This window comes from Mesocricetus auratus, unplaced genomic scaffold (genome assembly GCF_017639785.1).
Source record: "Mesocricetus auratus isolate SY011 unplaced genomic scaffold, BCM_Maur_2.0 Super-Scaffold_100009, whole genome shotgun sequence".
NCBI classification, from domain to species: Eukaryota; Metazoa; Chordata; class Mammalia; order Rodentia; family Cricetidae; genus Mesocricetus; species Mesocricetus auratus.
In genome coordinates this window covers 50,286,818-50,312,531 of record NW_024429193.1, presented here as the reverse complement: position 1 = coordinate 50,312,531, position 25,714 = coordinate 50,286,818, and the positions used below count along the sequence as shown (strand labels likewise).

Sequence of the window (25,714 nt, the reverse complement as noted above, 5' to 3'; positions counted from 1 at the left end):
AATAAACAACCTGAGTGGAAAATGGACTGAAATCATGACTGGACATTTTTTAAAGCAAGACATAATACTGGTAAATGAATGAAAAAAAGTACCTTAAGACCATTCAAACCAGAGATAATTTAATTAAAACCATATTGCATTATGAAATATAATTTCAAGATATCACATTTATACAACATGGTGCTTATAGTTTATAACAATAAGGAGCACAGCCACAAAATTACACATCTTCCCTTTCTCTTACCTTTTTTTTAAATCATTAAATTCTTTGTAGTCATCCAAGGCTTTCTTTTTGGTCATGGTAATATTATTTTTCCAAATCCCAACAAAGGAATAAATTAGGTGAGTACATAGGCAGGGGTCAATGTCATGAGGTTTAATACCTTCTACATCTGATTGATACTGAGCCCAGTTGTTGAAGTAACACATCAGCTGGTAGGCAGAGCCTGTAAAAGGTGAAGAATAAGAATAACAGCCTTTTGTTGATGTGATAAACTGTGTTCATAGTTTGCCCCTGCTTCCTTCCTTATCTGTACCGATATCTGGTTAGAAGTGATTGTTGTGAGAACTCTTGAAGGCACAGATGTAAATATTTCACTAGACCCAAGATAAATGATAAATGAATGTTTATTGGGGAACAGTTACACAGTTCATAACAAAGAACCACAGGAGCACTTCTCTACCCTTCTTATCAGATCCACTGGCCCAAGAGAAAGAGTTGGCAAGCTAGATCACACCTCATGCTTCCCTCTTTCTGCTTCCATCTGTCTGAAGCCATGCCCAAATGGATGTGCCACCATTACAGGTTCACAGGCAAGATGCCGCTACAAACTCTCAAAGACTAACCCATAATTCCAACTCTGGAACAGTAATTGATTTAAAATAGGTTATGTTAAATTTGGGAAAATTAACTGGAGGAGTTTGGTTTGCTTAAACATGTAATAATACAGTCCCGTTGTCATGTGGAGCTAGGTGGTTATCAATTTATACCTCTCTGATGGTCAAGCTGTATATGATAGCAGGGACAATAAAACTGAAACAGTGCACTCTCCATAAAGTAAACCTGTCTCATTTCCTAGTGTATATTGTCTCTTGATAAGGTTTTTTCAAAACTAAATATTAGGATATAATTTAATAATCACCTGCATTAAGAAGAATATTGTATTACAAGTAGTTTATGGGGAACTGAGGCTTTGTTAATAACAAAATATACAGTCAATGACTTACCCAGATGGGCATTCAGTAGCAAGTTGAGACCTAGAAACAGAGAATACATATTTACCCACTATTCACTAGGATCTGACTCAGAAAGCTTGTGGTCTGTCCTGCTTGCTATAGTTGCCACAACCTCAGTAATACATTTCAGCTATTGGATGCATTTGGCCTTACATTATACAACAAAAGCAGAGAATGTGTTTCTCCTAGAGCCTTGAGATGTTTCATATGAAGCCTTTTGCAAATCCCTCTGAAATGATATCAGAATGACAATGCTGTAAGACTCAATATGCCTCTACTCAGCTTTAACACAGTACATTTTCTTATGACAGGTTCTCACTAAGACTGGTTGTGGCCTAGAGTTTCTTCTGCCTCAGCATCTTAGATCCTGGAATTATAGGCTTGAACCACCATCAAGATGATCAGACCACTATTGCTCTGACTTCTTTACAAATTATGGTTGATGTTTCATGTTTAAAACATTGTGACATTCAGTAAAGTTTGGAAACTGCAGGTTTAGTGCAGCTAGTGTATTTTGGAATTACCTAAAGTATCTATAAAATCATGCTGTATGAATGATTGAATTTCTAAGAATTATACTTTATGTTATTGCTAACACAGGAATATTACACATGATAATTAAGGAATAATTCTGAGTACTGATAATCTTTAGACAAAGTTATTCTACTAACATAACCAAGTAAATAGATAGCAGTGAGAAAGAAAGAAACCTAGTTCACTCAACAGAGGTAAATCATGCCTGTAAACATAGCCAACTACCCAGGGCTAGTAAAGTCCTAGACCTTGGAGGAGAATTTCCAGCTTCCACTTTAACTAAACCAGCATATTTTGTAAACACATATATTTGTCCTTCTACCCAAAGTTAAGTGGGGTTCTTGCACAGTGACAGCTGAACCAAGCTCATGGAAACTCATGAACTCTAGACCTACAACCATGGAGACTCCAGGGGACTGAACTAGGTCCACCATATGTGGGAGACAGTGTGAAGCTTGGACTAGCTGAAGGGCTTATCAGTAAGACCATGATACAAACCTGGTACATGAGCTAGTTTATTGAAGTCCATTCCTTAGGGTGGGATGCCATGCGCAGTCTTGATACATGGGAGAGGGACCTGGCCCTATCCCAACCTATTGTGCTAGACTATGTTCCCCATGAGAGCCCTTACCCCTGAGGAGGGGTGCACAGGAGGTGGGCTAGGGGGAGGTAGGGGAGGTAGGAAGAGATGATGGGGGGTTTGAGGATAGGTGAGAGATAGAACTGTGGTTAGAATTTAAAATGAAATCAAAAAATAAAAAATGGAAAAATAAATAAAGTGTGGTTCTTACCTATCATTAAACAAATATTTCTTTGGAGCAGATTGAGATCATTACAGAAAACAACAACTTGTAACTGATCAAAATGCAGAGAAAAACTGACCATGTGGTACCCAGCTCTAACTGATATAACTCCTGTGCCCTCGAGGATAATAGTAGAAGATAGTGTAGAAATATTGTAGGAGCTAGAGGAACAGGAGGATTTCTATGAGAGCTCATCTCCTAGAAATGTCAGATAAACTACACCCATGAAATCTCATCAGCATCACTGCCTCAAAAGGGACACCAATATCAATACTAACATCAAAGGGGTAATTTCACTGGGTCTCAACCTTACACAAAAAACTACAGACAACAAATGAATGTTATGAGTAAGAGAAATAGTCTTCCCCAGGGAAAGTCCTAAAATAGTGATCCAGTAGCAAGCAGTCAGCACAAACATCATATGCATACCAATATCTTTACAAAAATAATAATGAAGAGACCTGGTAAGATGAAGTCTCTGTATCTGATTACACACTTACCAATGATGAGAATAAACTTGGACATGGTTGCCTTCAGTACTGATCCAACAGAGTCTTGATTAGTTTTATATAACATTTTTGTCCTTAGAAATCACAAAGGTTTCCAAATAGAAAATGTTTCCTAGACTATATATGCGGCTAATTGGTAAAGCAACAGCTCTCTACTACTGATTCTGCTTTTAATGTCATGCCTCCTAGTAGGAGGTAGAGTCCACAGTTATACAAAGTACTCCCAGGCTTAATAACCTTTTCCCCACATCCCAAGGCTGGTAAACATCTGTTAAGATACAGCAGTCAGGTTTTATTTCACAGGATTTTCATACCTGGCATCAAAGCATGTTTCTATTGGCAGGTAAACAACAAAAACCTTTGAAAGTTATTAGCTCTGCTTGAATCGTGCTTGTCCTTGGAATTATTCACATGTAATTTATATGGTCAGTGACTAAAAACTTACCCTTTTCCTATGGAGGGACCACTTTATCAACATTCTGTCTACATTTATTCTTTGTAATTGGCAAGATTTGGGAAATTTAGGAGTTCAAAGAACTGTAGCTGCAGTTACTGGGGAGGTAGATGTAGATGGCCAAGGAGTTGAGGGAAGAACTCAGACTGTGACCTGAGAGGTCAAATTTCAGAAACTTACTTGGAATTTGGATGTACAAATTTGAAGTTGAGAGAAATGTGAGTTAGAAATAGAAATTTAGGAGTTATCAGAATAAAAATGATGTTTAAGAATATTTAAGGATGATTTTGTAAATAACATAAGCCTGGATGAAAACAAAATAATTGTTTAGATTGAGCCCAGGAGTTCTCCCATGTCTAAATATCAAAAAGACAAGAAATGAGAATTCAGACTAAGGAATTGATGACCATTCAAGAAATAGAAAGGGACAAAGTGATAGCCTTAATCTTTGAAATAAATTTCCCAAAGTATGAGGCAATCAAGTAGTTGGTGGCTCACACCTATAATCCCAGCAATGGGAGACTTAAACAAGTGGATTTCTATGAGTTTAAGTCAAACATGGACTACATAGTGAACTCCATGCTAACTAGGGCAACAGTAATATCTTGTCTTCAAAACAAAAAAATAAGGAAGGTTGGAATGGAAGGAGGAAAGGAAACATGGATAGAGGAAGAAAGAGAGAATCTGGCATACCTATAATGTCAAATGTTGTTAATGTATATTATTTCTATGTCAGTACATGGTTGTAACTACAATCAATATCCGACTCATAATTATTTCTAAATACTTTACATAGATAAGACAGCTTATGAATGGTCAATGAACAACTGAAAAAGAATAGTTGTGATCATTCACAGAACATCATCCTAATCTCTGTTGCTTCTTTGCCCACAAACAAGATGGTTGTCCTAGGAAAAACTGAAGGAGCAGCAACAAGTTCTCATATTGGAAGAATAGTCATGCTGAGTAGTATGGCTTTATCTATCCAATCTCATCATGATATACTCCCAGTCAGACAATTGCAAAAGTTAGGAAGTTGAGGTGAAAGTTTAGGGAAACAAAGAAAGCCAAGCAGAAAAAAATGAGATCAGAAATAATTTCTTTGAAAAGATTAAAAACACTGATGAACCATGAGGCAGATAGACAAAAAAGAGAAAGTATGGAAAAGTAATTGTTGGAATATAAATAAAATATATTCATTACAACCAATTCCATGGAAATAAAATGACTGAAATAATATACTAAAACAATTGCATAAAAAGATACTAATAGTCTAAATGTAATAATCAGATTCTGAGTACTTAAGTGCTAAAGGTGAGTAGGGGCCCTGCTCTGAGCCACAACTTCCTACATCCCCCGGCTCCATCTTGCTGGGCATTTTCTGTGCCTAGAGAGGACCTGCCCCCCCACAAGGATTGCCCTGAATCTGCCCACCTGCACCCATTGAAGTATTAGACCTGCTTGAACGAACTGGAAAGGATTCTTAGTCCCAAACCCACGAGGAGAGGAAGAGACCCCATGAGCTCCCACTGAAAGAAAGGATGGAAAGAAAGCAATATAAAAACACAGATAACAGCAGATGAACCAGTTTGACACCACCAGAGTCTAGAAACTACACCAGCAAGACCTGAACATACCAACACAGATGAAACAGAAAAGAATGACCTTCAAAACAACCTCCTGAAAGTGATAGAGGCCCTCAAAGAGGACATGAGAAAATCCCTTAAAAAATGGAAGAAAACACAAACCAAAAAATGCAAGAAATCAACAAATCTCTTAATAAAAGCCAAGAAAAAACAATTAAACAGATGAAGGAAACAATTCAAACAGTCCAAGGCCTGAAAACCAAAATGGAGACAATATGAAAAACACAGATTTTCTTACATTCAGGTCTTATGAAGATAATTTCTCAGTGACATTCCCTCCGCACAAATGGCTCAAGCTTGTTTAATGTCTTTAGAAAAACTAGTTAAACAAACTTTATAAATCATTGGATATTAAAATTCAGTTGAAACCTGAACTAAGGAATCTTTCTATTAATTCACTATAAGCTGCTGGTTATTTCCACTATTCTTTAAAATATTTCAGGTATTATTTTTGTGATCATCTGTGGATCTATCTCAGTGGTTGTACATTCCTTCTTCTGTTTTAGTAGTGGGATTCTGCATTTTTCCTTCAGTTTTTTTATTGTTTTGCAGGGTATAAAGTTATAACAGCCTTTGTTGAGAGTTGTTCTAATTCAAATCTTTGAATAGATCTTTGAAACAGCTCTTTCTCATCTTGCACTTTGCATAACTAAACTAGACTCCTGAAAGTACTATTCAAGACTCATTCTCTACTGGATTCTCAAATATCCTTCCTTCCACAGTTCCCATGTTTGTGTTAATTAATGTACTACTTAATATAATTTTGAGAATTTCCATGTACTTGTGTCCATTAGCTATTGGGATGTAGTAATTGACAAGGGTTATAATTAAGTAAATTTACAAATCATGAAGAGTGACTTTCACTATATCATGTGCTTGACTTGTATTATTTCAATTTAAAAATAGCTTTGCCAGAAAAATTTTCTGAATTAAACTTTTAGCTTTTCTGTTTTGTTAAAAAAAAGAAAAACACAAACTGAGGTAATGCTGGAAATCAAAAGGCTGAAAAAACAATCAGGAACTACAGATGCAAGCATAACTAACAGAATACAAGAGATAGGAGACAGAATCTCGTGCACTGAAGATAAACTAGAGGAAATAGACTCAACGACAAAAGAAAGTCTTAAATCCAACAAATCCTTAACACAAAATATCCAGGAAATATGGGACACCGTGAAAAGACCAAGTCTAAGAATAATAGGTATAGAAGAAGGCGAAGAAGCCCACCTCAATGGTACAGAAAATATATTCAACAAAATCATAGAAGAAAATTTTCCCAACCTAACGAAGGAGATGCCTATGAAACTACAAGAAGCTTACCAAACACCAAATAGACTGGACCAAAAAGAAAAAAAAGTTCCCTCGCCACATAATAATCAAAACATCAAACATACAGATTAAAGAACGAATATTAAAAGCAGCAAAGGACAAAGGCCAAGTAACATATAAAGGCAAATCTATGAGAATTACACCCGACTTCTCCACGGAAACTATGAAAGCCAGAAGGTCCTGGATAGATGTTCTACAAACATTAAGAGACCACAGATTCCAGCCCAGACTACTAGTCCCAGCAAAACACTCAATCACTATAGATGGAGAAAACAAGATATTCCATGACAAAACTAGATTTATGCAATATGTATCCACAAATCCAGCCATACAGAAAGTTGTAGAAGGAAAACTTTGACCCAAGGAAGTTAACTACACTCAAAATAACATGAGCAATAGATAATCTAACTTAACAAGAAATCAGAAATAGAAGAAAAACTCACTCATAAAACCACCACCAAAAACAGATCCAAAGCAAACAAGAATCAACAATCAATGGTCATTAAGAATCCCTGAATATCAATGTTCTTAACTAACCTATAAAAAGACACAGGCTAACAGAATGGATATGAAGACAGAATCCATCCTTCTGCTGCATACAAGAAACACACCTCAATTTCAAAGACAGATGCTACCTCAAGGTTAAGGATTGGGAAGACTTTCCAATCAAATGGACATAAGAAACAAGCAGGTGTATCTATCCTAATATCTAAAAAAATATACTTCAAACTAAAATTAATCAAAAGAGATGAAGATGGACATTTCTTATTCATCATAGGAAAAATCCATCAGGAAGAAGTCTCAATTCTGAACATATATGCCCCAAATATAAAGGCACCCACGTCCATAAAAGAAACATTACTACAACTCAAATCACACATTAAACCCCACACAGTTATAGTGGGAGACTTCAATACCCCACTATCGCCACTGGACAGGTCCACCAGACAGAAACTTAACAAAGAAGCAAAGGGTCTAATAGAAGTTATCACCCAATTGGGTTTAACAGACATCTATAGAACATTCCACCCAAACATAAAAGAATATACCTTCTTCTCAACACCACATGGAACCTTCTCTAAAATGGGCCACATTCTTGGCAGTAAAGCAAACCTCAAAAGATACAAAAAAATTGGAATAAGCCCCTGTACTCTTTCGGACCACCACGGCTTAAAATTAGAATTCACCATCAACACAGACTGCAGAAACCTCAAAAACTCATGGAAACTGAACAATGCTCAATTGCATCACCCTGCATAAAGGAAGAAATAAAGAAAGAAATAAAAGGCTTCCTAGAATTCAAATGAAAATGAAGGCACAACATACCCAAACCTTTGGGATACTTTGAAAGCAGTTCTAAGAGGAAAATTCATAGCACTAAGTGCCCACATGAAGAAACTGGAGAATTGCCACATTAGAGAATTAATGGAACACCTGAAAGCTCTAGAACAAAAAGAAGCAAACTCACCCAGAAGGAGTAGATTCCAGGAAATAATCAAATTGAGAGCTGTAATCAATAAAGTAGAAACAAAGAAAACAACACAAAGAATCAATGAAACATTGAATTGGTTCTTTGAGAAAATAAACAAGATAGACAAACTTCTATCAAACCTAACCAAAGACAGAGACAGAGAGAAAACATACTAGTTAACAAAGTCAGAAATGAAAAAGGGAACATAACAACAGAAATCCAAAGAATCACCAGGTCATACTTTGAAAATCTGTACTCCACTAAATTGGAAAATCTGAAGGAAATGGGTGATTTATTGGATAGATAACACTTACCAAAATTAAATCAAGAAAAGATAAACAATTTAAACAGATTTATATCCCCTAAAGAAATAGAAGCAGACATAAAAAGTCTTCCAACCAAGAAAAGTCCAGGGCCAGATAGTTTCAGTGCAGAATTCTACCAAAAATTCAAGGAAGAGCTAATACCAATGCTCTTCAAATTGTTCCACACAATAGAAGCAGAAGAATCACTGCCAAATTCTTTTTACGAGGCTACAATTACATTAGTAGCCAAACACCAAGACACAACCAAGATAGGCAATTACAGACCAATCTCCCTCATGAACATTGATGCGAAAATACTCAATAAAATACTGGCAAATTGAATCCAAGAACACATAAGAAAAATCATATACCATGAGCAAGTAGGCTTCATCCCAAGGATGCAGGGATAGTACAACATATGAAAATCCATCAATGTAATCCACCATATAAACAATCTGAAAAAGAAAAACCATATGATCATCTCATTAGATGCTGAAAAAGCCTTTGACAAAATCCAACACGCATTCATGATAAAGGTCTTGGAGAGATCAGGAATAACAGGAACATACCTAAACACAATAAAAGCAATATACAGCAAACCAACAGCCAGCATCAAACTAAATGGAGAGAAACTAAAGGCAATTCCTCTAAAATCAGGAACAAGACAAGGAGGTCCACTCTCTCCATATCTCTTTAATATTGTACTTGAAGTTCTAGCTAGAGCAATAAGACAACAAAAGGAGATCCAGGGGATACAAATTGGAAAGGAAGAAGACAAACTTACACTGTTCGCAGATGATATGATAGTCTATATAAGTGAACCAAAGAATTCTTCCAGGAAACTCCTACAGCTGATAAACACTTTCAGCAAAGTGTCAGGATACAAAATTAACTGAAAAAATCAGTAGCCCTACTATATGCAGACAATAAAGGAGCCGAGGCAGAAATCAGAGAAGCATCACCCTTTACAATAGCCACAAATACAAATAAAATATCTTGGGGTAACTCTAACGAAACAAGTGAAAGACCTGTATAACAAGAACTTTGAGTCTTTAAAGAAAGAAATTAAAGAAGATATCAGAAAATGGAAAGATTTCACATGCTCTTTGATAGGTAGGATCAACATAGTAAAAATGGCAGTTTTATCAAAAGCAATCTACAGATATTATGCAATCCCTATCAAAATACCAGCACAATTTTTCACCGACCTCGAAAGGACAATCCTCAACTTTATAAGGAAAAACAAAAGACCCAGGATAGCCAAGGCAACCCTGTACAATAAAGGAACTTCCGGAGGCAACACCATACCTGACTTCAAGCTCTATTATAGAGCTATAGTCCTGAAAGCAACTTGGTATTGGCACAAAAGCAGACAAGTAGACCAATGGAGTCGAATCGAAGACCCTGATATCAACCCACACACCTTTGAACACCGGATCTTTGACAAAGAAGCTAAAACTATACAATGGAAAAAAGAAAGCTTCTTCAACAAATGGTGCTGGAGTAACTGGATGCTGGCATGTAAAAGAAAACAGATAGATACATATCTATCACCATGCACAAAACTTAAGTCCAAATGGTTCAAAGACCTCAACATCAATCCAGCCACAGTGAATCTCTTAGAGGAGAAAGTGGGAACGAATTGGTACAGGAGACCGCTTCTTGAACATAACACCAGTAAACAGAGACAGTGAGATTGACAATTAACAAATGGGACCTCCTGAAACTGAGGAGCTTCTGCCGGGCAAAGGACACAGTAAACAAGACAAAATGACAGCCCACAGAATGGGAAAAGATATTCACAAACCCCACATCTGACAGAGGGCTGATCTCCAAAATTTACAAAGAACTCAAGAAACAAATCTCCAGAACACCAAAGGATCCAATTTAAAAAATGGGGTACAGAACTAAATAGAGAATTCTTAATAGAGGAGTCCAAATAGGCCAAGAGACACTTCAGAAAGTGTTCAACATCACTAGCCATTAGGGAAATGCAAATCAAAACAACTCTGAGATACCATCTCACTCCTGTCAGAATGGCTAAAATCAAAAACACTAATGACTGTTTATGCTGGTGGGAATGCCAACTTGTGCAGCCACTTTGGAGATCAGTATGGAGATTCCTCAGAAAAATGGAAATCAGTCTACCGCAAGATCCAGCAATTCCACTCTTAGGCATATACCCAAAAGATGTACCCTCATTCAATAAGGACATCTGTTCAACTATGTTCATAGCAGCATTATTTGTAATAGCCAGAACCTGGAAAAACCTAGATGCCCCTCAACTGATGAGTGGATAGAGAAAATGTGGTACATTTACACAATGGAGTATTAGCAGAAAAAAATGGAATCTTGAAATTTGCAGGCAAATGGATGGCACTTGAAACCATCCTGAGTGAGGTAACCCAGTCACAAAAAGACAAACTCATATATGGATTTTAGACATGGAGGAGGGCATTGCCAACCCACAACCCCACCGCCAGAGAGTCTGTGGTGCAGGGAGGACCCTAAGATAGATATGCATGATAACCCGGAGAAAGGTTATGGGATGCGATATCCTAATAGATTGGGGAAGGGGAGAAGGGGAGGTCAGAAGGAGATGGGAGAAAGAGAGGGAGAGAAGAGGAAGAGAGAGGATGACACGGGAGAGCAGGAAGGTTGAGCCAGGGTAAGAATAGAGGAGAAACAGATGGGAGATACCATAAAAGAGGGAGCCATTATAAGTTGGAGGAGAGATCTGGCACTAGTGAGATCTCCACAGATCTACAGGAGAGATACCAACTGGCATTAAGACTACCTTAAATGCCCTTTCATGATGGTGAGAATGATAACTGCCTTATATGCCATCCTAGAACTCTCATCCAGTGGCTGATGGAGACTGAGGCAGACACCCACAGCTGTAAACCGAATTGAACTCCTGGAACCCACTTGCAAAGAGGTGTGATGACCAAGGGAATCAGGATCGGGCTGGCGAGGCCCACAGGGACAGCTGACCTAAACAAGGGGAATCACATGGACCCCAGACTGATGATTGGGGGGCCAGCATGGGACTGATCCAGACATCCTCCCACCAAACCTGGGTGACAGAGGGGAGGCCTGGGCAATCTGTGGGACCTTGGAGAATGGAGCAATATTTATTCCTGGCATACAGAGGGACTTTGGGAGCCCATGCCACGTGGAGGGAAGGGATGCTCTCTCAGCCTGGATACATGGGGAAGAACCTGGGCAATTCCCGGGATGATGTGATGGACTCTGGAAATACCTCATAGAGGCTCTTGTCCTCCCTGGGGAGTGGAGGGGGATGGAGTGGGGGTGAGGGTTTGGGAGAATTAGGGCATGGGGGAGGAGGGGAGGGAGAGGAAACTGAAAGTGACACGTGTAAAAAGTTAAATAAAAAATATAGAAAATAAATAAATAATCAGATTCCACAAGAAAGTGTCATGTATACCTAGCATCAGTCAGTCTCCAAATTGTTTTCCTTTCATGCATAAACACTATAAGGACCATCACTGGGAGCTACTGTACAAAGCACAAAAATGAGTTCAACATTTGTCCGATGTCTGCTCCAACAGTCGTAGAGCCTGTGTGACTGGGAATTTAAAAAATTGCTCCTTCATTCCTTGTTAGTCTTTAGAACCTAAGACTCTTCACTGATAGATAATATTGATAGACACTTAGTGGTACAATTCATTGTAATACTCTAGAAGTATAGAAACATAAGGCAGCAGACAGGTCACTAATTTTTCTTGAATTAGATTCAATATTTAATTACATTCAATCCTCAATAATGGTGCACAGTCCCAAGAAGATTAAAAGGCCTGTATTGTCTGAGTTAATTGAGTTAAGAAACTGGAACAACCTGAATAATTTTCCTGTGTAGGTGATGCAAATACAAGATAGTGAGAATTTTCTCCTCTTGATTTCAGACAGTTCTTTCTGCCTGGCAGGGAACTGTTAATTTTTCCACAGGTATTCATGGCATTTTTGTCATATCTGAGTCCATATCTTAGATGAGACATCTCACAAACAACTTTCCACTTACAAGATCAAGTAATAGTTGGGGGATTTAATTTGTATTACCCCAGGATGTGTAATTATATTCAGAACATGATAGAGCTTTGATTCCACATAAGAGAAAATCCAATAGGCATAGTGACAGTATTGGGTTCCTGAATTACTATGCACAATTAGTTGCCATACTATGTTCAGTTTTCTGGGATTCTAAAGACTGACTGTTCTTTGGAATGACTCTATTCACAGTGTTAATAATGTCAAGCAAGAAATTTGGCTATATTACCAGTTGGAGGTAAATATCAAACTTGCACAACTTATATATAAGACAATTGCTTCATATTTCTCTTGCTCCTCCATGTGTAATATAACACATAATGTAGTCATGGTATTATACTAGGATATATAAATATCACAAATATATAAATAATATATATAATGATATAATAGAATTAACAACTTAAATGCTTTACAAATTTGAAGGATATATCCAAAAGTGAATTTCACTAATTCATCAAATCAAGAGTTTCTAGTATTGATGATATCAGACATCCATTGCCACCCCCACTAGTTTACCTACTGTCTCAAAGAAATAGAATAAAATGTTGAGAAATTTATCACATTGTGTTCTAGACATGAAGTCTCCTAATCTTCTATGATTTAGTTCCATTATCTCCCTTCTTTTTTCTTACTTGTTTTCTTAACCAAGGGTCATCATTAATTTCATCATTTTAGATCCAACAACTAAAATCATTGGAAAATTTTCAAACCTTAGAGAAGAGATATGCTCCTGGGCTACTGAACACACCAGTTCTTTCTCATAGCCATAAGATACAAAACTTGCTATCCTACCGAAAGCTTGCCCCCAATTCACCATCTCTACTGATCCACCTCAGAGACTAGCCTACTTAAAAATAACTCCTAAACATCCAATTTCCTGGTTAGGAACATATACAGTCTGCCCCATCACCATCACTGATGCTAAAATCTTGGCTCTCTTGGCTTTTAGATTCATTTGTCCAGGATAAAACCAGTTCATGGACCTCAAGGACAACACACCTCACACTTAAACCATACATACTCATGAAATAACATTCTGAATCACCTGTCACCTGCCTCTGAGTACACCTGTTCTTCAGATGAACTTCAACCTTCTAGTTAAAAAATAATAATAATTGGGTGGGAGCTTTCCCTTTCCTCTTCCCATCTTTCTATCTGTGGAGGAATTCCTTCTGAACACACTCCAGTGACCAATTCTGGAAAGAAGAAACTGATCGTGTATTTGAATTTATCAGTGTCTAATGGTGACAAGGGAATCTCATGAACTCTATTCCATCTGAAATTGAACTTTTCATATTGATTCTGAGTCCAGCCTTCTCTGATTGATAGATCCATCTTCTACTGTTCTATTTTTTTCTTACGTCACTTCTCCTTTTCAGTTCCAGTCAAAAAGTTTTTTTTTAATCTTTAATCACTTTAGAGCACTTTCTTAATCTTAACCACCATATACTATGTAACTTTACCACCATTTTGGTGATTGACAGCTTGTTGTGTGTCTTTTTCTGCATCAGCATAGATGGCTACGCTATCTTCTCTGGTGATTTAGCCATGTTCACAAGTTTTACTCTGTTCCAAAATAAAATAGAGACTCACTAAAATGACCTATTTTCAAATATTTGGCAATCTATAAAATCCCTCAAACCATTATAAAAGTAAAACCTCTGAAAGCATAATAAAAATTCATGATCATTAATGAATAGACTCATTGACAGCGGTCATACTCCTAGTTATAATAGGCTCAGGTGTCCTTACAGTAGAAAGAGATAAAATTGCCTCTTTTTAGAAAAGGAATGTTGTGCCTGTGTGAAGTAGTGCAGCCTCTTAAAAGATCCATTGAAGAACAAGTTGACCAGAATCTAGCATCAGACAACCGTATTCAGTGCAAGACAAATGATTTAAGAATTCCTCATGAATATCCTGGGTCACACCTATAATGATGAATACTGTGTAATAATTTTGATTCTTAATCTCTATTCTACAGTCCACCTGTTAATTCAGTTCATCCAGGCCAACATCCGACATATCACTTGAACTCAAGTGAATAACATCCTCTTGCTATCTTAATACAGATAGCAGCACCTAACTCAAGGATTACCAACTGTCTAACTGGCACAGTGAAAGGAGAGAGGGATCCATGACCTTAGCCTTCCTAGATGCCATAATTCAGTAATGAATAGCCAGGACTGAAGTCAGTGTCTGAAAAGTCTTCATGTTTCACCTCTGTCTAAGCCCCGTTCTATAAGATTGCCTCTTTCTATTTACAAGCAAAAACTGTGGAATATTAGCTTTCATATACTGCTATGTTAGAGTAGCTATGCTCTTTTTTAGTTCTTTCTCATGCCCAAGGGAACATGGGTTACAGCCTTATATCCTGTCTAGTACATTCACATGGAAGTTCCTTACACTAAGGTCTTATCTCTTATCAGAGACCTTTCACTTTAAAAGACTATAGAAGTAAGATATTTCTTTTGTTTTGTGGGCTGCTGTGGGACCGGATATTACAAATTCCTGCATTGTAGATCCCCACCATTAATGAAGGATTTTTCACCTGGGTAAAAAGGCATAATATTTGAAATGGTGCTAACAAGTTATACCTATACTTAGAGGGTTCTGAGGAACAGTAAGTGTGTTCCCAGGCTATTCTATCCTGCCAAACATAACACAGTTGAAGTATATTTTCCTTGTTCAGTGAAAACAAGTAGGAGTTCTCAAATGTGAAAAGATTTGAGGATATTAGCAAACACAGAGAAATTTGAGAATGCTTTTAGTTAAAAAAAAGCTACCACTCCAAAGAGAAAAAGAAAAATGCAAAAGAACTTGTTCTATATTCAATACCAAAATTATAAGGACTAATATTACAACAAAATGAGGGGAAGAGTGAGCTGAAAATTGTATGTACAAAATGATCAGCCATTTGTGAAGTGTTTCACAAATGCAAGAAGAGAGAGGAAAAATCAAAGCAAGTAAGAAAATCAGTTCAGGTAAGAAATGTAATATTAGAGGATTTACATCCATAGAGGAGTTATAAAAATTCAGATCAGCTATAAAATGAGATAATATAACTTATCAAATAGAAATACTATGCTAATCAGTAGGCAAAGGATATTAAATGAATGTTCAATTTTCATGATTGAAATCTATTATAAAAAATATGAGTTAAAACCCAAATCCACGCTGTAATTTCTATAATTTCTTTTACTGTCCTTTTGTTATTGTTACTGGAGGTTGACCCTAGTTCCCACACATGGTAAAAATGTTTTTCCACTGAGCTGTATTGTAAATCCTCCTTCGCCTTTGAGGCAGGTGATGGGGGGCATCCTTCTGCACACTGTGAATATGTGTTTCTCTTATTGGTTGAGAAATAAGGCGGCTTAAGCCAATAGACAGGAAGTATATAGATAGGCAGGAAATACAGGTGGGGCTATACTATAGAAGATTTCTGGGAGAGGAACACAGAGAGTCTCCAGGGAGCCACCATGTAGTTGCTAAAGATGTAACAGGCTGGAGATTTATGGGTAAGCTACAGCCTCATGGCAATACATAGTTTAATAGAAATGTGTTAATAATTAAGAGACAGCTAGCCAATAAGAAGCCTGAGCCATCATCCAGACAGTTTATAATTAATGTAAACCTCTGTGTGTTTATTTGGGACTAAACAGCTGTGGGATCAAGTTGGATAGAAAACTCCATTTACAGGTAGGGTCTCATTAGGTTTCCCAAACAGTCCTTGACTTGTCATTTTCTTTCTGAATCAGAGTGGGAATCTGGGATCCTTCCTTTTTATTCAAAATAGAAACATCAGGGTCATTTGAAGACATTCCCTAATTCTATAATTTTCAAGAAATGCATACTACTAAAATCCATTGTTATTAGAAACAGAGATACTCTCAGTAATTGATAAAATGTTTTTAGTGAGCAAAAAACAATCAATCCTTACACTAAGCATTTAAGAGAAGTATTTATTTCTGTGGCTTCTACTCTACAAGACTCTTGTCTGAGTCCCAGAGAGTTAAAACAATTTTCTAAAAGTCATATAACCATTGAAAGCTGGAACCAGGACTCAAATGTAAGCTGTTTGCCTGTCTCCAGAGTGTTTATGTTCAAGCATTACATAAATTCAAAAGTATAATACAAGTCCAAAATGTTGTGCATTGTAAAACCTAACTCTAACATAAAGTGTACATGTATTTTAATTGCTTTCAGAATTGTTTTTGTCAATCTAAAAGACAACAAATAATTGCTTAGTTATTCGGTGTTTAAAGTCAGTTTAATTTGCTCTTAAAATAGTGAGCCCATCAGTAAGAATTTATCATAAGGCAAAAATACTTGCTAAATATTGAAACTTCAATTGAAAATTTCCTTTTAAAAATAATTGGGCAGAGGGAATCATAGGTTAGAAGACATATCAGGCACCTGTGTGACCTCTAGTGATCTAAAGGGATGACACCACTTGGCAAGTTAAGCAATAGTGGAGAGACCACCTCGAATGCCCATTCCTGATAATGAACTTGATGTTTATAACCATCCGGGAGCCTTCATCCAGTGACTGATGGAATCAGAGGCAAACACCCACAGTTAAACACTGAACTGAACCCAAGGAACCCAGTGACAGAGAGAGAGAGGAGCGATGAGCAAATTGGCAAAGAATGGGCTGGCAAAACCAGCAGAGACAGCTGATCTGAACAGGGGAGAGCTCTCCCCAGACCAATAGCTGGGAGGCCAGCATGGGACTGATCCAGACCCCCTGAATGTGAGAGTCAGTGAGGAGGCCTGGGCAACCTATGGGGCCCTGAGCAGTGGATCAGTGTTTATCCCTGGCATACAAACAGACATCGTGTGTCCATAACATAAAGAGGGATGCTCTCTCAGTCTGGACTCTTAGGGGAGTGCCTGGACCCTACCCTGAGTGAAATGACAGACTCTAGATATCCCCTATGTGGAAGGAATTGGCAATAGGCTGGGAGGTTGGGTGGGATGGTGGAGGGGTGCGGGAGGAGGAGAGGGAGAGGAAACTGGGATTGACATGTAAAACAAGCTATTTAAAATAAAAATAATAATAATAAATTAACATAAAAACCTAAAAAACAAAACAAGATAATAATTGGGTATGTTATTTTCTAGTAACATCAATCAATTAAAATTTAAGCAAGTATTTCCAGTGTCCAACTATTTGAAGTATAAATACTAACTATAGTATCTTTTTTGAACAAAAAATGAAGGCTGAGATTAAACTCAGTAGTAAATCATTAGCAGGTTTGAGGTCCTGGCTTATACCTCAGCACTGGGAAAAAAACAAGAAATAAGAAACCACACAAAGTTGGAATTCACAAAAACTTAGTCAAATACTATATTTACTTTCTTCTCTCATTGTAACCAAATACCTGAGAAGGGACAATTCAAGGAAGAAGCTTTTATTTTGGCTCCTTACTTTGGGAGGGATAAGAGTGGTAGGGAAGGAGTGGTGGCAGTAACATGAAGCAACAGACCACTTGGAGTTACGTCAGCAAGCAGAGTGAACATAAAGTAGAGCCAGACTATAAACCTCAAAGGCTGATCCAGTGGCAAACACCTCTCACTCAGACTTGGCCAATTAATGTTTCCACAATCCAGAAAAGAACACTGCCAGCTTGAGACCAAGTGTTTAAATTCATGAGCCTTTGAACATTTCACATTCAAACTACAACATTCTGACACTGGTCACCACAAAGTCATGGTCACCTTGCCAGATAGCAAATTTTCAAGGTCTGTAGACTTTCCTGATAGGTATTCATGTTGTTTTGACCCAATATTTCCTTGTTATGCCCCTAGCTCCTTCCTTTTAGATGGACAGGTTTATTATGTGTCATTATATGTGGGAAATATAATGTTCTATTTTTATTTTATTGGGGCTCGCAGTTTAAAATTTTTCCCTGAATCTCAGAAGCAACTTTGTGTAGCAAAATAATAAAATCCCAGAGATGGATACTGTGCTTCAAGCTGAATATCAGAAAAGAAGCAAAGCAGTGAACCACTAGAGAGTTCTTACCTCTGCCAAGACTCAGACCAAAATGGGCAATCCTATCCTCAGCATGTCTGCTCACTGCATACAGTTCACTCCTATCTCTGCCCACCTAATAGTCCTCTCTAGTACTGGGATTGAAGGCATGTACCACCACCACCCAGCTTCTATGGCTAAATAGTGTGGCTGCTGGGATTAAATGTGTGTGCCACCACCGCCTAACCTCTATGGCTAACTAGTGTGACTAGATTTGCACTCTTATCCTCAGGCAATCTTTATTTGTTAGATCATAAATGAAACATCACCACAAGTTTGGACTTTTGAACTGTGCTCAAAAACTGTGAGAGACTTTTGAAGTTAAATGAATGTACTTTGTATTATTTGATGACCATGAGGAAATTTCAAGGGAACAGAGATAGAATGTACCAGTATAAAGGGTTTTAAGAGGATTTTGGGGGAAAAAAGGAGATAAATCGTGATTGAAAAGAGGAGGGCAGCATAGAAAAGTGAAACATGGAGAGATAAATGACACCAAAGACTTCTAACATGTAATTCTTAATAAGTGCACAAGGGACTTTCTTCCCTTAGGAGTTCTTCCTAAACATTCTGTACACACATTCTCCAAAATGTTATTAAACTATGATTATAATATAATTTCACCTATGTATGCGTCACCAAATGTTCCCTCTAGTACTCTCTGATACTGTCTTGTTTCATAGTGTTGCCTGGCATCTAGGAGATGATAAGATAAATTTCTAGTTGCTAAAATGTAAAGATAATGGTGACATAGAAGCATCTCTTTTCCCATGAATAATTGTTACTCTATTTTTAGAATTTTGTGTGTAAACTCAATTTTTATCTGCTGTTTCCAACCCATCCAGGACCATTACCTCATAGTTCTGCTTCAGTAAAAATGACATATTTTCTGTCTTCAAACATTCTGCAACTCTCTGTTCAAAGTGTTATGACACTCTTCCATTCTCTCCCTCTCCCCAAACTTAGCAATTCTTAAATTTCATATCAGATCTTCTCTTTGCCTTTACACAATCTTCTATTCTGCTTTATTCCTTTAGGTATTCTAGAACATATAATCTGCACTGTTTATACAGTGTTGAAAAGTGATGATAACCATAATTCAATATATGGATGTAAAAGTACCCATTATGTGATGTTGTCATCTTAGCAGAGTTATTGTGAATTTAGACACATTTTTCTACTTACTAAATTTACAAATTAAAGAATTTCTATTCTTTCTATAATAATTAGGCATTGAGTGTTTGGTACCTATTCACAGAACCAGACAATGCACAATAGAAATGCTTTCATGAAATAATTCAATTGAAAAAAATTGCATCACCAAATACTCTAAGTATCTACTTTAGAAGATGTAAGGAAGTTCACATAATCAAAGATATCAGCATAGAACTTGCCTCTAATATAACACAAGTCAGGTCTTTTTCAGTGAAGAAATGTAGAAGGCAATTGAAGGAAGGAACGTGGAAGGCAATTGAATGAAGAAACTCGAATTGCATTTTCCACCCATTAACAAGTCCACACAAGAATCAACATCCTGAGGAAGTAACTTTGTTGTGTAACATTACAGATGTGTTAATTAAAGCGCAGGGTATGTGTACTTACATTTCTGACAAGACTGATCATAAAAGAAAATGGAAAATTAAAGCATAATGAATAAAAAAAACTGAATTCTGAATTCTCATCAGCAAATTCTACTTAACTATTTATTTTAGCCAATAAAGACCATTGCTACTAGCATTCAAAGTTTGCAGAGAAGAAAGTTGCTACCAACTATTGAGCGGCAAATCCAGGATACAAGAGGCAAGCTAGCTGCCTCCGTCATGAAAATCTGCTAAAATCTATGATGCACTGCCACCTTGTGTTTAGAGGGTAAGTTTGTAGTTGAGGTAAAATTGACAGAGGCATCTCCTCCTGTTGTATAGTGAATATTGTTGGTATGGACAATTAGAATTGTGTGAACTGAAACTCACAGATACGTGCAAATAAATAAGTCATAGTATTTGTGGGTTTATATCAATCAGGGCTATTTGTTTTAGCTTCTTTGACACTTAATGAAATACTTCCTATTGAATTTGAGAACTCCGGATCCAAGCACATATCACACATAGGACAACAATACATCGCTTATCAAAGACATCTCTTCTTTCTTTCCTTTGGGTTTTTTTCAGCTAGAGCCTGGTTGTAGAGATCTGACTCGGCTGAAACTCAATATGTAGACTATGATGTCCTCTAACCTGAAGCAGACTTCCTCAGCTTCCTTAATTATGTGATTACTGGTATGCACCTGGTGTGTAACAGCTTTTAAAGAGTTACCATCTGTGATGGTTTGAATGAGAATAGTCCCTATAGGCTCATATATTTGAATAATTATCCCACAGTTGATGGAGTTATTTGGAAAAGATTAGGAGGTTTGGTCATGGTAGAAAAGATGTCTCACTGGGGATGACCTTTGAGGTTTCAAAAGCCCATACCACTACTAATTTTAGACACTCTTTGCCTCATCATTGTTGCTTCAAGATGTGAGCACTAAGCTTCTGCTCCAGAGCCATGGCTGCCTGCTGCCATGCTTTCCACCATGGTAGTCATGGACTAAACTAACCCTCTGAAACCATAAATGCCAATAAACATTTCTTTAGTAAGTTACCTTGGTCATGTTGTCTCATCACACAATAGAAAAGTAACTAAGACGCCATCAAATTTACTCCTTGTGAGCATCCATTCCAGGGATCCTGGTGAGTTCACATCAAACTTTCCTCATTTAGTATCTCTTGGATTTTGGAGGGTGAAGGATTGCAATCATAAGACCATAAGACTCATAGAATAGATACACATGTAGTATGCTATAGTTTAAATCCCTCTGTAAAAGTGGCTGAGGTTAGAAGAATGTGACTTAAAAGCCAAGATGGAACACATAAACAGTATTAAATCTATATAAATGAGCATACTCATCTTGAAACCTAGTTATTCTACTATTTAGAGGGGGTACCAGATTTTCAGCAATTTGTGCTTAAGTCAACTGCTACGACATTCTCTTCCCAACACCTTCTATGGATAACAAGAGATATGAAGTTGCTGTGAAATATAACTCAGATTTTATTTAAAATAGAATCACCTCTTTGAGAAATTAAAGACGATATCAGAAAGTGGAAAGATCTCCCATGCTCTGGGATTGATAGAATCAAAATAATAAAAATGGCAGTCTTGTCAAAAGCAATCTACAGATTCAATGAAATCCCCATCAAAATCCCAGTACAATTCTTCACAGACCTTGAAAAAACAATACTCAACTTTATATGGAAAAACAAAAATCCCAGGATAGCCAAATCAACACTGCGCAATAAAGAACTCCCAAAGGCATCGCCATCCCTGACTTCAAGCCCTTCTATAGAGCTATAGTAGTGAATACAGCTTGGTATTGGCATAAAACAGACAGGTGGACCAATGGAATCGAATTAAAGACCCTGAAATTAATCCACACACCTACAAACACCTGATTTTTGACAAAGAAGCTAAAATTATACAACGGAAAAAAGAAAGCATCTTCAACAAATGGTGCTACTCTTTGTGTTTTGTGTTCCTGGTTGCATTGCCTCTGCTGTAACGGCTCCTTCAGAAAATGGAAGCTGTCATGCGAGCTGGACCTCTGAGCCAGTGGATCCTTCAACACTACCCCAGGGTAAATAATAGAAATGTCTTCCAGTGCCTGTCTTCCAGGGTCTGAATGAAGTCACGTATTTGCATAAATGACAGGCATCAGGTGTTTGAGCACCAGCTTGTAATTGCTGTGCCTATATATAATCTGTCACCTGTACTCAGGGCTCTCAACAGTCTCTTATTCCTGGCAAAAGTCATCCTGCTTCTACCTAAAGTTCTGAAATAAAAGCAGTGGGCACATCATGAGTGTCTTTGGTTTCTGAAATTGTGGTGGAAGCCTTTCCCCAATGTGTAAGAAACAGCTGTGCATGGAGTTAGAAGAGAGTGGGAGGAAGTGGTGGAGTCAACTGCCTTTCAGTCTTCTGTGGGATGGGCTGTTTCCATGACTGTCAAGACTGTGCATAGGGAATGTTCACATGTTTGGCACATGCATGAGGATGAGGATATTTCCAGGACAGGTCAGTAGCCTAGACCATTCTCAGGAAGGCACCACACTGACTCCTGTACTCCAGAACAGAGGCGGTACAAATGAAAGTTCTTCAAGAGTCAAAAATGATGTATGAAGCGAACACTAATGAAATGTTCTGTACTAGATTTTAAGCTGTGAAAACTGTATCTTCACATTCCACCAGAACAATTATCATGAAAATAGGTCTCAGTAACTTTTATATCTATTTATTTGTATGTGAGAAAGAATGTGCCATAGCATGGATGTGGAGGTCAGAGGGCAACTTTCTGGTGACAGGTTTTTTTTTTCCTTTCTACCAGATGAGTACAGCGGCTCTAGTTCAGAGCATCAGGCATAGTGTTAAGCATCTCTACTCACCAAGCCATTTCACAAGCACTCAATAAATTCATTTAATGAGTTTCAGGAGCACTCAAAAAATCTCTTAATGAATTGGATGCTTGCTTTTGTTATGTCAGGTGTTTTGTTTTATTTGTCTTTGGCTTATAAGATTAACTTTCACTATGATGGCCATTGAAGTAGCTGAGACTGAGAGGATTGGCCACAGCACTCAAGTGTTCCTTCGTGTGAAGAAAGGATACCACTTTGGTTTTGCTATTTTACATATTAACCACTTAAACAATTGTCTGAACATCTACTATGAGCAGGCAGAGGGTGTTCTGCTCTGGGAAAACAATGTTCCTTTGCAATTTCTCTAGTATTCCAGTCATGTCTCCACCTTAAGGCCTTTGAACAAGCTAAAACACTCTCTCCCGGGATTTCCATGTGATATTCTTTACATGTAGCACAGGACTTTTCCTGAAAGTCACTTTCTCCCTGCAGTCTGTTATGGCCACTTCATTTAGGGACTTAAATCCCTTTTATTTTTTTCTTCTTTCTCCCTGGCATTGAAGCATGTCTATAAGTAGGGACTTAGCAAAGCTGCTGCATCCTTCTATATACTTTCTCTTGACATCCCTCTTTCTAGTAGGACATTTATTCCCTGGATCAGGGGTTCTCAACCTATTTCAGTTCCAAAGTTTGAATTCTAAATTCTGATAACATGATTTCATATAATCTTAGTTCAATATAATTCTGTAACTACAATGTAAAAGAGAAAACTAATTTCTGATAATATGTCATGTGTATCAGTGCACAACAATTTAAATACAACTACTTAAAAAGACAAGGAAGCAAGACACGTTCTTATATCATGTGTTGTATAATGAGTATGTCTAGGATCAAAAAGTTCAAAAATCCTTCCTTTGAGTACTTTAAGAACATAAAATATCAGACTTACAAATGAAACCAGGACAAAATCCATTATTGACAAAATTAATGATAGTTTAGACTTCATAGTTTTTGATAATAGGAAGAAGTAATAGCTTTAGCTTAAATGTGGAAAATATCTAAATTTGGATCCATTTAAGTAAAAAAATTAGTGAGTTTCAATATTAAGATTTCTATTGGTGCAATGAAACACAAAGACCAAAAAGAAAGTTGTTGAGAAAATGATTTATTTGACTTATGATTCCATATCACTGTTCATCATTGAAGGAAGTTAGCATAGGAACTCAAACAAGGCAGGAACCTGGAGGCAGGAGCTGATGCAGAGGTCATGGAGGGGTGCTGCTAATTGGCTTGCTCCTCATTCCTTGCTCAGCCTGCTTTATTATAGAACCCAGGACCACCAGTCCAGGGATGGCATGACCCACAATGGACTGGGCCTTCTCCCATCAATCCCTAATTAAAATGCCTTTTAGGCTTGCCTACAACCTGATCTGACGGAGAAATTCCCCTTCTCAGATGGCATTAGTTTGGGTCAAATCATCATAAAACTTTCCAGCACAAGGGATATATATATATATATAATTCCTGTATGTTGGGTAAGGACTGTTAATTTGTAAGAATTGTGAGATACAATTCTATATAAGGTCTAATGTAGTCCTGGACACCAATTCTATATAGAGGAGGCTGGCCTCACACTTTTGATCTTCGTGCCTTCCCTCTCCCAAGAGCTGAGATCACAGCTTTGAACTTGCACACCTAGATTGGGAGTTTGTTGAAACAAATCCCTTTACTAATACATTACACATGCTTAAAAGTATACAAGTCAAAAATGAAAAGATAGACAAAATACACTGGGACACGGGACAAAAATGGAACCTCACAGTCACTCCAGAACCTCCCCATATGGCCTGTTCTTGTTCCATCCAACAACCCATGTCTAGCTCCTAGCTCATAGATTAGATTTACTTTTTTATTAAAATGGTCATTTTTATTTCATTTACCAATCTGAGTTCCTCTCCCCTCCTCCTGCTCTGCTCATCTTCCCCCTGCCCCACCCCCCATTCACAACCTCAGAGAGGTTGAGGCCTCCCATGAGGAGTCAATAAAGTCTGTCATATCATATTGAGAAAGGACCAAGGCCATCCCCCCATGTATCTAGCCTGAGCAAGGTATTCCTCCACAGAGACTGGGTCCCAAAAAGCCAATTCATGCACTAAGGATAGATTATGGTTCCATTGCCAGTGGTCCCACAAGCAGTCACCCACAATCAGAGGGTCTAGTTCAGTCATATTCAGGTTCCCCAGATGTCAGTCCAGAGTAAGTGAGCTCCCACTAGCTCGAGTCAGCTGTTTGTGTGGGTTTCTCCATCATGGTCTTGATCCCTTTACTCATATTATCACTCCTGTCTCTCTCTCCTACTGGGCCCCAGGAGCTCAGCCCAGTGCTTAGCTACTTCTAGACTTGCTTATTTTTATATTCATGCAGCTTCATCAAGTACAGAGGATGCAATAGATGGTTTATGAGATGGCACCAACATTTCCTACAGTCTTCAAATAATGGAGCTGGAACAGGACTGCTCCCTTTAGATACTTATCCACAGAGGAGTCCAATATTGCATCCAGACCTATGAGTCTGACAGCAAGGTTTGGCCATCACAATTATCCCATATTGAGAGATATCAGTATGTATACGCAGTTTTTTGTCATAGATAAGTATGAAACATATCATTTTATAATTGGATATTGATCAATTCCTAGTTGTATGATTTACACAAAGTAAAATGTAGTGTGATGGCTGAATTTATAACAACTTTTACAACTAATTTAGCTAGAATACTTGACATAAACTCCAAGTGCTATCCTATCCAAAATGTTTTATAATGAACTTACTGGAGTCTGAGGTTTCCCAGATTCCCATCAACATAAAGTACAGG

At 37.6% G+C, this 25,714-nt stretch overlaps 1 protein-coding gene across 5 annotated transcripts in view; it reads right to left on the bottom strand.

Annotated features, from left to right (window-relative positions):
• LOC101843690 (acidic mammalian chitinase) overlaps positions 1–25,714 on the bottom strand; it is a 99,732-nt gene that overhangs the window by 41,818 nt on the left and 32,200 nt on the right. For 4 of the 5 annotated variants that reach the window (XM_040752085.1, XM_040752084.1, XM_040752086.1 and 1 more), the window contains 2 exons: positions 1,228–1,257; positions 245–446 (listed from right to left, as the gene is read on the bottom strand). In XM_040752085.1, the coding sequence (XP_040608019.1) occupies positions 245–429 (185 nt within the window). In that variant the 5' untranslated portion in view covers positions 430–446; positions 1,228–1,257. Of the gene's footprint in view, positions 1–244; positions 447–1,227; positions 1,277–25,714 lie in introns of those variants that run through there. The other variant, XM_040752087.1, reaches the window with a different exon arrangement.